The 14,797-nt window shown below is 36.6% G+C and overlaps 1 protein-coding gene across 3 annotated transcripts in view; it reads left to right on the forward strand.

Moving 5' to 3' along the window:
* The window catches only part of POU2F1 (POU class 2 homeobox 1), a 175,299-nt gene that overhangs the window by 87,745 nt on the left and 72,757 nt on the right, over window positions 1-14,797 (forward strand). For 2 of the 3 annotated variants that reach the window (XM_026003366.2, XM_072732919.1), the window contains one exon: window positions 13,675-13,740. In XM_026003366.2, the coding sequence (XP_025859151.1) occupies window positions 13,675-13,740 (66 nt within the window). Of the gene's footprint in view, window positions 1-9,709; window positions 10,351-13,674; window positions 13,741-14,797 lie in introns of those variants that run through there. The other variant, XM_026003367.2, reaches the window with a different exon arrangement.

Here is a 14,797-nt window from a genome sequence, read left to right on the forward strand (position 1 = left end):
TAGGACTTGTGTACCAAGACTACCAAATGCTGGTGGGAGACGTCAAGGAACATACAGGGAAAAGGAGAGATACACTGTGTTCGCATGTTAGAAGACTCAACATAGGAAAGTTCACTTCTCCCCAAATTGATACACAGGTTTAATGCAATTCCTAACAGAATCCCCCCTATGACTTTTAATAGACAAGATTATTCTAAAATTAATTTGGGAATGCAAAGGAATTAGAATAGCTAGCAAATTTTTGAAAAAGAAGAAAGTAGAGAAAATCAGTTTCTCTAATTTCAAGACTTATATAGTTGCAGGAATCAGGTCTGAGGATGTTGGTGGAGAAATTGACATGTTAATCATTGGAACAGAATACAAAACCCAAATAGGTCTACACAGGCATAATTGACTGATACGTGACTAAGGTACAAAAACAGTTGGAACAGAGAAAGGAAAATCTTTTAGACAAATGATTTAAAAAAAACAAAAACCAACCTTTAATCTTCACACTAGGAAAAAAAAACATATAAGAAACATGATACCAGGGACACCTGGGTGGCTCAGCAGTTGGGTGTCTGCCTTTGGCTGGGGGCCTGATCCTGGAGTTCCAGGCCCACACTTTGGGCTCCCTGAATGAAGCCTGCTTCTCCCTCTGCCTATGTCTCTGCCTGTCTCTCATGAGTAAATAAATAAAATCTGAAAGAGAAGAGAAAAGAGAAGAGAAGAGAAGAGAAGAGAAGAGAAGAGAAGAGAAGAAAAAAGAAAAAGAAAAAGAAAAAGAAACATGACATCAGAGGGGCAGCTAGCTGCTTCAACCAGTGGAGCATGCAACTCTTGATCTTGGGGTTGTGAGTTCAAACCCCATGTTGGGAGTAGAGATAACTTAAAAATAAAATTAAAAACAAAAACATGATACCAGAAATACAGCCTACAAAAGAAAAAAATTGAAAAAAAATTGATAAACTAGACTTTATCAAAACCAGCCACTAAAAAAAGGATGAGATCTTGCCACTTGTGAAAACATGGACGGACCTAGAAGGTATTATGCTAAGTGAAATAAGCCAGACAGAGAAAGATACCATATGATTTCACTTACATGTGGAATCTAAGAAACAATAAACAAAAAGTGGAATCAGATCTGTAAATACAGGAACAAACTGATGGTCGCCAGTGGGGAGGGGTTGGGGGAATAGACAAAAATGGGTAAAGGGGAACGGGAGATACAGGCTTCCAGTTATGGAATTGAACAAATCACAGGAATAAAAGACATAGCTTAGGGAATATAATCAATGATATTGTATTAGCATTGAATGATGACAGATGATAGATACACTTGTGGTGAGCATAGCATAACATTGTTGAATCACTGTTATATTCCTGAAACTGATGTAACATGTGTCAGCTGTACTCAACCCCCCGCCGCCCCCCCCCCCGCCCCGCCACACACAACAATGAAACTCAGTCCTAAAAATGTAAATAGTCCAGAAGGGATATTATGGATTTTTAGGAAAATCCAAAAGAATGAAATAGACATGTCACTGAAGAGGATATACTAATGGTAAATTAAGCATATGAAAATACATTCCATATTACTAGCCATTAGGGAAATGCAGATTGAGACCACTTGAGATGTCACTACATGTTAGAACAGCTACCGTGAAAAATAATGACAGTACCAAATGCTGATGTAGATTTGGAGAAACCGGATCTCTCATAGATTGTGGGAATCTAAAATGGTAACAGACATTCTGGAAAATATATGGAAATTTCATTAGAAACTAAATATACACTTACCATGTGGCCCAGCAATATCACTTCTGTGCATTTATCCCAGAGAAATAAAAATATGCCCACATAAAAATATATACATGAATATGCTTTACATATTATAGATGAAAGTCATTTACCAGACATGTCCTTTGCAAGTATTTTTTCCCTGTGTGGAGCTTGTGATCCAATGTACATCCCAAATGTGAATGTTCGTAGCACCTTTTTTTTGGTAATAACTCAAAACTGGGAACAACTGAAAATTCTTTCAATGGGTGAATAAACAAATTATGGTACATCCATACTATGGAATATTCTGTTCAGCAGTAAATAGAAATGAACTGTTGATACACGGGACAACTTAATTAGATCTTAAGGGTATTATGTTGAATAAAATTATGCCAATCTGAAATGGTTGTATACTCTATGATTCCATTTGTATCATATTCTCAAAATGACAAAATTATAAAGATGAATGACAGATTAGTGGTTGTCAAGGATTCAGAATAGCCGGAAGGGGAGGAATGAATACGCTTATAATGGGATAGCAGGAAGGAATTCTTTGTGATGAAATAGTTCTGTATTTTGAATGGTGGTTATGTGATCTACTTATTCATGTGACAATAAAATGACATAGAACTATACATACCTTTCATACCAATGTCATTTGCCTGGATTTGATGGCATATTGTAAGATGTAACCAGTGTGGAAACTGGGTAAAGTCTTTACAAATTCTTAGGAATTTCTAACTATTTCAAACAAAAGAGAGAGAGAGATTGTCATTGCTATAGGATTTCAGAGAAATAGTTACCTGACAAGGAGAGGAATAAAGGAAGATCTGAGGTCATAGCTTTTGAACCTGTTTTATAGGATGGTAGACTTTTTCATGAGTTGATTTGGGGAGGGAAAGATATTTTAGATTGGGAATCGGTAAATGTTAATGGAATGGTGCTACTATACCGTTGATACTATTAAAGCATATGAGTAACATCCAGTTAGTCAAAAGAACATTTTAATTAGTTGAGTAGAGGAATGTGTCTTTAAATTTTTTATCTCTGCGATGCCTGGGTGGCTCAGCTGTTGAGCGTCTGCCTTCAGCTCAGGACCTGGTCCTGGAATTCTGGGATTGAGTCCCGCATTGAGCTCCTCCATGGAGCCTGTTTCTTCTCTCTCTGCCAATGTCTCTGCCTCTCTCTTTCTGTGTCTCTCATGAATAAATAAATAAATAAAATCTTTAAAAAATAAAAATAAAAAAATAAATTTTATATCTCACATAGACTCTGAGATACTTGTTACCCTTGTATTTTCACACACATTTATGAAACCTGAGAGAGACATAGAGAAGACACAAATCCCCAATATCATAGATGAAACCTAATACTTCAAAGGGATGGATGGGAATCATTAAAGTAGCGTATGGTTTCAAAAAATAATAATAAAATAAAAGCCTGTATTTCATGGGTTTAAGAAATGGAATCAGAGAAAAAGTCACAATGCAGTTTTTAAAGTAGGAGAACTCTAATTTTAGCCAAAGATGTCAAGACAAATTATAGGCTTGTGTTAAAGCTGTGTAGTCACCTATTCTTTTACTCCATGGAATTTTCATACTTGATGATTGTGTTTTTGGATGCTTAATATTTCTTTCTATTCAGTTGTAAGCTTTCTGTGGCTCAGCAGTGTATCTTCAATTCCTATCCCACTGCCTGGCAGCACCTAGTAAATATTTGTTGAATGTGCTCATGCATGAAATCAATGACTTTGCAAAAACTCTTTAAACTAGAACAAAGAAAAGACAGTTGTAGAAATAAACAGGATGATAAGGAAGACTAGACAGGTACATGTAATATGATGGTAAAACTTTAGTAGAGCTATGCGGAATTTAAACTTTACAACTAAGAAATTCAGGATTGGGTTCTGTAATGATATGTTTTCTAAAGGATGCCAACATGTTCGATTGAGCAATAGATGAGCTACGTACATGACTGTAGTAACGTATGTTGGCAGAAATTAAGGAAAAGAGCAGAAGCACCAGCCACTTCATACTAGCTGCTGTGATAGCTTCCTTAACAAACTAACACTAAATAAATGACTCATTAGATTGCTGCCTTGAGGATTTCTACTTAAAACACACCATGATGCCCTTCAGCATGTTGAATACACTTTTCAGTATGTCTCTGCGTTTCTGCTGCAACTAGTCGAATGGTATGATCAACAGGATCATGACTTGTTTGTGTTCCCAAGCCTGTTCCAACTGGTGGTACTTATTTTAGTTACATGATTTAAATCATTATATAAGCTAAGGAAAACAGAAGAGATGATGTTTCTGTGAAAACTTAAGTTGAATGTTTTGAAAAGAGTAGATAAAAGGTAATGACTAAAAATACTGCTGAATTAGATATGAAAAGAGCTGTAAAATATTAGAGATAAATTAATTATTCTTTAAAAAAGAAAGAAAAAGATTCTGTTAAGTTCTTGCATTTTTTTAAAAGATTTTATTTATTCACGAAAGAGAGAGAGAGAGGCAGGCAGGAGAAGCAGGCTCCATGCTAGGAGCCTGACTGGATCAGGGGTCTCAAGGATCACGCCCCTAGGCTGAAGGCGGCGCTAAACGGCTGAGCCACCTGGGCTGCCCCTTGCATTTTTTTTTTAAGATTTTATTTATTAATTCATGAGAGGGAGACACACACACACACATAGTGGCAGAGACCCAGGGAGAGAGAGAAGCAGGGTCCATGCAGGGAGCCTGATGTGGGGCTTGATCCCCGGACTCCAGGATCACACCCTGAGCCTGAGCTGAAGGCAGGTGCTCAACCGCTGTGCCACCCAGGTGTTCCCTTGTCTTACCTTTAAAGCAGTTTTTCAATCTGTGGGTCATCAAGTCAGTTTAGTAGGTTGAAATCAGGAACCTTTTTTTAAAAAAACAAGGATAGGGCAGCCTCAGTGGCGCAGCGGTTTAGCGCCGCCTTCAGCCCCCAGGGCGTGATCCTGGAGTTCCGGATCGAGTCCCACATGGGCTCCCTGCATGGAGCCTGCTTCTCCCTCTGCCTGTGTCTCTGCCTCTCTCTTTCTGTCTTTCATGATTAAATAAATAAATAAAAGATTTAAAAAATAAAAAAATAAGGATATACCACATTATAATCATACTGTGTTACATCTAGAAAGGAGCATCATTTCATGAATTTTTTTTGAGTTTTTGATGTTCTTAATATATATGTAAACTGTGAAAAGCTTGAAAAACAAAGCTTAAGAAATTGAAAACGGATATACTAGTGTAAGTATAAAGGATATGATTTACCCAAAAAAGGGCACTGAAATTAGTAGATTCAAATTTTTAAAGCAAGTCTACCATCAAAAGATTGTTAAATACATATTAATGTACTTTATGTTAACGTGAAATATTTAAGGTATGTATATAATGGTTGTATAGTATTTATTTTAAGTTGACCTTTTTAATTGACCAACTACAAATCTCCATGTTATGGGTAAGAGTTTTAACATATTTTATTTTACTTACTTTCATCTCATGCCTCCTCATTACATCTTTTTCTCCTGCTTTCTCTGTCACTTAATCGTGTGACCTAGAGTCATTCTTTAGGCCTCAGTTTGGTTTTTAGGAAATAAAATTATACTTTAGATCACTTATTTGGCAGTGCTTATTTGCCAGAATGATAAATTCTATCTTGGTGTTTGCCATCTAAGATTTTTTATAAATAGCAGACATTCTGTTTTCTTAAATCTTTTTTTTTTTTTTTTTCTTGAGCACTGAAATCCTCATATTGCAACCTTAGGGGGCATCATTCACATATATTGTGATATACAGTGCATAAGAATAGTGGTGGTGCTAATACTCATTACTTGATTCTGGATCTAAGAAATTTCCAGATCCCGGAATTATCTTTTGTATTTGAGCATTAGTAAATTATTTTAGGCTGTCTGTGGGTGAGGAGTTTTGGGATTAATTTTTTTGGTAAGATAACAATTTATAATTCTTGAGGTAATAGCATTTTTATTACTGAGCATCTGCTGACACAGTGTCACTGTTTTCTGGAAGGAAGCTAATAAGGAGACTAAAGTAGTGGCAGATTTTGAAAAGAGGTGATGATTAAAAAGGATATCGATGTGCAATTGAGACTGCCTAGGAGTGAAAGCAGTGGAGCTAGGAGATGAAAAATCCTACAAAGAGGACAGTTGCTGAGTCGTACATTCCCATCCATTGGACTAGGTATACAGGTAGTCCAGGATAGCATGTACAAATGGCTGTTCATCTGGTATTTGACCAGGTTGGAATTTGATAATTTAGGTAGGTAGAGTACAGACCTACCTCAGTTCACTCATATACAAAAGATGTATTTTAAAAAGCTAGTTTGTAATTGAGTTGATACTGTCATCAGTTGCCTTTCTAATGAGACCTAAACTAGCACATAAGATCATGAGTGAAAAGTCACTCTAATACAGATGGTGTTAGCCATGAATTGTGGATCTTCAAAGATCATTTCTTCCCCTTCCCCCTTTTTAAAGAAAAGTCTCAGGGGTGCCTGGCTGGCTCAATTGGAAGGGCATGCAACTCTTAATCTCAGGATCATTGAGTTCAAACCTCACAGTGGATGTAGAAATTACTAAAATAATAATTAAAATTATAAAACAGCTCAGTTTTAAGCATAATTTTGAAATACGTGAATTTTAACTTTGTCTTGCAGCTCCTTTTTATACTTCCATATGCTACTATTTCCTATTTTCTACTTTCTATGAACCCTGTGCTCCCACCCCTATCCCCTGAGTCCAGGTCAGCTAAACAGCATTTACTTTATAAGAGTATTTACTGGCCTTTTTCCAGTGGGAACAATTATTACCATACTAATCAACTCCTAAATGAGGTGTTAAAGGAAAGCAGTTGAATTGGATTAATTTATGCTGAAATGTGAATGACAGTTCTACCAACTTTACAGAAATTTTCTTTTTTTTAAAAGGGTATTCTTTTTAGGTTAAGTTTTAATCTGATATTTCAGACAGAGGACCATATAAAGTAAACACTTGAGCTTTGTGGGGAAAGCTGTCTGTTCCCTTCTTTTGGATCTAACTTTGCCATGGTTGAGGGAGTCCAGGGGAGAAATAGATGGCAGCCATTCTCCCCTAATCCATCTATAGAGGCTTAGACAACCTTCTCGTATTTAAACCTGCCTTTTAGAATGTGGAGAGTACCTGCATCAAGGGTGTTGAGTGGGAGTTTTCTTGCCGTCCCTGTTGTAATCAAGTCCACAGCATGGGTGAGGCTTCCTGTCACCCTGGATACCTGCATTTCAGCATCGGCCTTCTTTTGCCCCCTCTTCCTGTTCCTGGGGTGAAGATAATGACTTTTGCAGTAGAGGGGACAAGGTTCCCTCTTGGGAGAGCAGCCTCTGTGATGGGGAGCTATAGGCCCCCTGCTATGCCGAGGCCCGTGGGACTCTTGGCTCAAGGGAGTAGGTTTTTACACTGCCAAGGTCCTGTCCCTGCGAGGTACCTTCCGGCAAACACTTAGTTGGGAGTAATTATCTGGCTGCAGCTTCAGATCACACTTAGCTGATTTATGAAAGACCAAATTGGTATAAGAAAGATAGTTTAGAGGTGTTGATGCAAATAGCATAAAAAGTAGATGGTAAGTTGCAAAGATCGTCTATAATAAGCACAGGCAGTAAATGTAAAATTTTATGAAGACAAAAGAGGAGGGAAAGAAACATATATTGATAGCTACTATTTTCCAGTCACATTCATCATTTCTTCTAATACTTTCTCACCAATAGCACTTGTATAGTCCAATGCATTCGAACCTCATTTGGATTTTATATTTCGTTGTATAATATAGTCTTGATTGTTTTACTACAAAGTGTTGTGAATTATTACTGGATAAAATTGGTGCTCTTAAAAGAAGTAGCATGTTTGTCCTGTCCCCAGGTACAGCTGCATCATCCTCCACTCCATGATCAAGTCTGAGAGGCACAGGCACATTTATCCTCAGAGCAACCTCATGAATAGATATTACCATTTTACAGATGAGAAAATCAGGGTTCAAAACGGGAAGGAACTTGGTCTCACTGGGACTAAGTGAAGTGACAGTGTTCAGTTTCTTCCCTCAACTCTCTCCTCAAGGATTTTGTGCTTCTACAAAACAGAAAAGCTAGCAATATAAATAGAGTGCTTATCTAAAAGTTGAGAAGTTTTTGGTACTGTTCCTGCATAATTTATTGACTTGTAAAGAAATCTTTTTAAAGGTCCATGATAGAAGTCTTGTCTTTCATTTCTACATATGCATGTTGAATTTAATTTCATCCTTAACGTTGGAAAAAAGTACATACATATCTTTAAAAATCAGACATTTGGCATGTTTGAAGACTAGTTTTAAATAAAAACAGTTATTAATGGGATAATACCCTGGAGAACTCTCTTCAATTCTAGTGCACTCTTCTGTGTATCTGTACAAACTTGACTTTTAAAGACAAAATCCAGGGATCCCTGGGTGGCGCAGCGGTTTGGCGCCTGCCTTTGGCCCAGGGCGCGATCCTGGAGACCCGGGATCGAATCCCACGTCGGGCTCCCGGTGCATGGAGCCTGCTTCTCCCTCTGCCTGTGTCTCTGCCTCTCTCTCTCTCTCTCTCTCTCTCTCTGTGACTATCATAAAAAAAAACAAAAAACAAACAAAAAAAAAATAAAGACAAAATCTGGGCAGCATGGGTGGCTCAGCGGTTTAGCACCTGCCTTCAGCCTGGGGCGTGATGCTGGAGACCCAGGATCGAGTGCCACATCGGGCTCCCTGCATGGAGGCTGCTTCTCCCTCTGCCTGTGTCTCTGCCTCTCTCTCTCTGTCTCTCATGAATAAATAAATAAAATCTTAAAAAAAACCCCACAAAATCTTTGTCACCAACTATTAGTGTCTTCACTACACTGACAACAAGCTATTTTAATCTGCTACCTTATTTCAGCCCCCAGTGCCTTCTCCTTCCATAAGTATATAACTTGGCCACAATGTGTGATAATAGCCAAGAGCTCAGATTTTGATGTCAGTAAAATCCGATTTTAAATCCTGATTCCAGATTATTAGTGTAATATTGGTTAAAATGCTTTAGCTTACTGCTCACTGTGCCTCAGTTTCCTTTTATTTATTTATTTTTTTAACAAAGTAGTAATACCTACTTCATGAGATTTTTTTTTTTTTTTTTTTTTTTTACTTCATGAGATTTTTATAAATTTTCTCCCAAGTTGTCTATGGTGTTTACAGTAGAATGTCGTATCATATCATGTCATATCGTGCCTAAAAAGTTTTGGGCTGATATTTTTACCTTGTAAATTCACTTTAAATTGAACAGATACATTCTTTAGTAAAGAGTATAAATATCTGTATATATAAAGAGTACATATATATATTCATATACATTAGATGAACTTTACTTGAAAATACTAAGTCCATAATTTATATGACCCATTTTTCTATGATATTGTAAAGAACAAAGTGCCTTCATACTTTAGATTGATTTTGTTGGGGGAAGAATACTGCATAATATATGGCATTCAACTAATCTATTGATTTGGTAGTATAAAAAGATTTATCGATGATGATTTTCCATACTCTTGAAAATAATTTTATAGCTCTTCCACTGCTTCTGGATTTATATTGTTGCCTTGTTTTAAAGTATGACTTTCCCTAGTGTATGTTAATATTTGGAAAATTCCCTATCAGTAGGCTAGCACCATCTTGACAGCCCTATGTTCTGCTTCTACCTTGCTAATTGTTTCCTTGGGATTATTTGGATTGTGTAGAAAGCTTTTTGCAAATCCTCTTATTACTGAAGTCATTGTTGCCAGCAGGAATAAGATTAAAGGTGCTTAAGTCTGTAGAGTTGTTTCTAATTTGTACGTGTCATTTCAGTGCCATTTTAACAGAACTCTGTCTCCTGTCTCTCCCTTCTCCCCCGGTACTATCTCAAGTTAGGTCCGAGAAGCCAGGCCATTGGAAGAAATCTCATTTTATCCTCCTAATTATTATGCTGGCACTCAGGAGATAATTTTTCCCTTCATGCACTGCCAATTAATATGCAAATGGACTGATAAATATTTATGCAATGATTTAAATTATGCAGGGAGTGCTTTCAGTGTGTTCTGTAAATGAATTGTTCGTGGACTTCAAAGTGCTGGCTGCTGTGCTAACGAGGAGAGATTTGCATAAGGCCCTAATCACACGCATACTGATTAAGCTTCATTATGGAAACTGCCAGCTGCAATCTTTGTTTCTATTTTATTACAAAAAGGGGAACTTTTCATGCTTCAGTTGCCTTGACAATGTCAGTCCTAGCTGGTAGGAGAGACTAAAACTCCTCTGAGCAACTGAAGTTTCCTTATTCAGTTGAAGATTGCTATGGTGTAACTGAAGTTGTATTTTGCTTCTCCCCCAATCCACTTTCCACCTCCCACCCTTGTTCTCTTAAGAACATAGTGTAGATTTATTAGAAATAGTAGTACCTTCTTTCCCCCAACCCCAAACTGCTACCTGTTTCTTCCTTGCTCTGGACTGTGGGAACCTCTAGAAGATTTCACAGCAATGCTGGACTGCAGTGACTATGTTCTAGGTGGGTACCAGCACAGTTCTTTCTTATAAGCTTTAATATGGAAATAGCGCGTGTGGGGTTGACTATGCATAAATACTTAATCGCATATGCAACCAACTCGGGGGAGGGGGAGAGGTGGATTGAGCAGAGAAGGAAGAAAGCATTTGCAAGGCAGGAGCATACTTGAATTTGCAGTAGGTCCCTCCCTATCACTAGCTCTTCTGGTTCAGAAGACATTTTCAGTACATAGTGTAGATTTGGAATTCAACTTAAACAGAGTACATTTTTGCTTTTTGGAAATATCTTTTGGGAGCATTTCATATAGTTCTAAAAAACACTCAAAATCTAAAACTGGTATAAAGTGTACCTAAATAATGTGTACATATTAATAAAAATGGTTTGCATACCTAATGTGAATGTCTTATATAAAAACCAAAAGTGCATAGTGAAAAATAAGATGGAGCCATAGTGCAGAATGGCTCCCATAAATACTAATGCAGAGGGTAATTGCAGTAGTACTGCAATAGGACTGTTGATCAGTTTCCAGATTTGAGAAACCACCAAGTTTCCAAAATTTGGCTGATATTAGCCTTTTTTATTTAAGAAAAAATCAACTTCTGTTCTTCAGAAAACAATTTTAAGTGCTGGAAAGCCTATTTTTAGAGTTTTTCTCTATAGAACAGCAAACCTTTTAGGGAAGGGAGTGTGAGGCTTGATTATATAAACTGTCTTTGATAACTGAGATTTAAAATAGATTGAGACACATTGTGGCTCATGGTGGCCCTATTTTGTGTTGAGATTTGTCTGTTTTGTATGCAAAATTCTTGAAACCTCTTTAGGTCACTCTGGTTACCTGGAGAGTCCAATGATATAAACTTTAAGTTGAAAACCTTTGCAAGTGTTTTTTTTTTTTTTTCCTATGTCATTTTTCTCACTTGAAAATTTGTGGCTTGACCCCCCCTCCCCAATCTTCTTCACAGTTGCTAAGGATAAAATTAAATGATAGTTCAGAAAATGTTTACATTCTTAGGAAGAAAGAATGGCCTAAACTCAAGGCAGTAGTAATATTTGTATAGCACAATAAAAACTATGATTAAAACAACAAACTGGTGTCAAGAATTCAATCCAAGAGTAATTTGTAGACTGTGTATTATATTCTTATACAGTCAGCTCACTGTGCACAGAGAGAGAAAAAGCTTAAATATCAAAAAAGAATTTACTTGTATTTACTCTTTTACATCTATTAAGTTGGAAAGTCAAGAAAGGAAAGAAAAATATCTTTTTTAAATACTTCAGCATTATATTTTAGAATGAGAAATTGTATCTCTTATTTGTAATTAACAGTAACTGTCATTTGAATAGTCTTCACACTGTTGTACAGTTAGTCAGAATTTTGATGTATTTACATGTGTATGTATGTGTGAAGAACTTTTGTTACATGTCTTAAGTTCTTGACAATTCAATAGAAAATGCTTAGAAGATTCACACAATACCTGTGACATAATTTTTAATTTAGATGTGTGGAAATTAGGATATGAATTGCACAAGGACAAGCTCATGACTTGTTAAGAATTATTCCTACTTCTCTGTGTAAAAGATATGTGGAAAAACCGTTTTTATGAATAATAACTGGTTCATACTTTTCCCACTTCTTTTAACATACATTCTGAAGGCAGTAATGAGCAGAATGTATGTTTAATGGTATATTAACATTTGTTGTGATCTTTGCTGACATTCATAAGATATGGTTAAGTCATTCAGAAAGCTGATTTTCACTAAGTTGTACACCTGTTCCTTTCAAACCTTAGTATGCTTTCAGTGACATTTAAATTTTTCTGTACAGTAGGGGCACGGAAGTTGTAGAACTGCTCTCATTTATGACCACAGAAAAACGAATTTGAACCCTTTGAACAACTGAAGAACAAACCAAAGATATGATAGAACTGCCTAAGACCATAAGACAAACATTTTTAAAAAAAATTAGAAAAGCTATTACACAGCTTCCAGGTTGGAAATGAAATTTATGGGAGGAGGACTCTTGATTCTCCCTCATCACTTAAACATTTATGTAAAGCAACCGTGGACAGCATGGTTGGGACTTTTCATGATTGTGATTTCCTACTTAAACATTGAAGCAGATGGCAAAATGTACTCTTCAGTTAAAAAAAAAAAATAGTCTATTTATTCTCAACTAATAATTATAGTTAAATGGTTTTTAACCAATAGGAGAAAAGGGAGAACTTGCTTTATAGTCAACTTGAATCCAAATATGTTAAGTTTGGGTTTACAGTAGAATAGAATGAGGTATATATTAAATGTGTATTTGGGTTTTACCCTATTAAAAAGTTGAAGAAAAGCAAGCTTGTTCTTATCTCTTGTATATCCTCTGGGATACCTAATAGTGCTTCATTAAGGAGATAATGTCTAGAGGTTCATATGGGATATTGATCAGATAGGTGATATTTTTAGGTGTGTGTGGTTGTGGTTCAATTTTGAAATTATTAGTTGTATCTGTTATGCCTTATGGTACAACTTCTTGTTCTGGTTTATGATTGAGATATGAATTTGACGTATTCTTATTTTGACACATGGTTAGTTTGGGCAGGGAGTAAATAAGGAGGTTTTTTTTTTTCTTAGACATGCTTTCTTATTATTCTGTTAGGTTGAGTTACTGTCCAATTTGTTATGAAGATTTTGGTTGTAATTAAGAAATACCTTTGCTTATGGAAAAATAAACTTTATTTGAGAATAACATGTTTTAGGGACACCTAAGTGTTTCAGTGGTTGAGCGTCTGCCTTTGGCTGAGGGCATGATTCCGGGGTCCTGGAATCGAGTTCTGCATCAGGCTCCCTATGGGGAGTCTGCTTCTCTGCCTATGTCTCTGCTCCTCTCTCTGTGTCTCTCATGAATAAATAAATAAAATATTTTTTTAAAAGAGAGAGAATAACATGTTTTACTTTGTAGGGTGCTCGGCCTAGCTTTATTTCTGTAAAGTATTTTATGATTCATACTACATTTATTCCATTTACATGTTAGACTCTAGTATAATTTTTTTCAGGTTAGATTTCAGTTATCTTTGTTAGAAGAACATTAAAATTCTTTGGAAAGACAATTTATTTGTGGATCACTTCAGGGTTAAGGGAATCCTGAATTTCTTTCAGATAAACTTTTATTACAATTTCTAGTGTTTTAGCTTGACCCTCTCTTTGAACTGTAGGACTGAAACAGTCAATATTCTTAAACCTGTCCTTTGCCACAATTTTCCCTCCCTAACCACATCTCCAATTTTTGAAAAGCTTCATTCACCTCTGATTTTGTTTTTTCACCTCTGATTTTCATTGCAGACTCGAGAATGAACAATCCGTCAGAAACCAGTAAACCATCTATGGAGAGTGGAGATGGCAACACAGGTAAGAGATGGTTCCCAGATCCAGCTTTTTAACTAGATCTAACAGAGTTAACAAAAGAAACTTTCCATTAACTGTGACTCCTGTTTGGCAAATAAAGACCAGTTGTAGTATTGAGTTGTCAAATATAATTTAGTGCTTGCAGGAACTGGTATTGTATTTGTTTAAAATTATTTGCAAATTACTTCATCTTTTTGTTACTATTTATCAGAGAAGCTCTGAAGTAGTTCAGAGAATAGTCCTTTGGGGTCAAGTAGTTCTGGTATGAATTAGGGATTTGTGAGATTCCTGGGTGGCTCAGTGGTTGGGCGCCTGCCTTTGGCTCAGGTCATGATCCCAGGATCCAGGATCAAGTCCTACATCGGACTCCCTGCGAGGAGCCTGCTTCTCCCTCTTGCCCCCCTCTCTCATGTGTCTCATGAATAAATAAATGAATCTTTTTAAAAATGAATTAGGAATTTATTATTTACTGGCTTTGGACTTTGGGGAATTTCCCAATTTTTTGAGACTACCACTATAAAATGAGGATAATATATTTCATAGGTCGTTGTGAGTATTAAAGGAAATGGATTAAGCACAGTGCCAGGTACACAGTAACCATTCAGTAAAAAGTTGCGTTTGTTACAGGTGTTAAAATAGTAAATGTTATCTACCACCCCACATTCAATATAAAGTATTTGGAAGTTATAGTGTCAGTAGACAGTTAAAAACACATACTGCAGGACACCTGGGTGGCTCAGCGGTTAAGCGTCTGCCTTCAGCTCAAGGTGTGATCCTGGAGACCTGGGATCGAGTCCCACATTGGGCTTCCTGCATGGATGGAGCCTGCTTCTCCCTCTGCCTATGTCTTCTCCCTCTTCTCTCTGTGTCTTTCATGAATAAATAAATTAAAACACACACACACACTTGTTTCTATTCCTAATATGTTCTTTTATTCGGTAAATTTAAAAAAAATTTTTTTTTAATTTTTATTTATTTATGATAGAGAGAGAGAGAGAGAGAGAGGCAGAGACACAGGCAGAGGGAGAAGCAGGCTCCATACAGGGAGCCCAACATGGCG

Source organism: Vulpes vulpes, chromosome 13, assembly GCF_048418805.1.
Source record: "Vulpes vulpes isolate BD-2025 chromosome 13, VulVul3, whole genome shotgun sequence".
In the NCBI taxonomy this organism is placed as follows: domain Eukaryota; kingdom Metazoa; phylum Chordata; class Mammalia; order Carnivora; family Canidae; genus Vulpes; species Vulpes vulpes.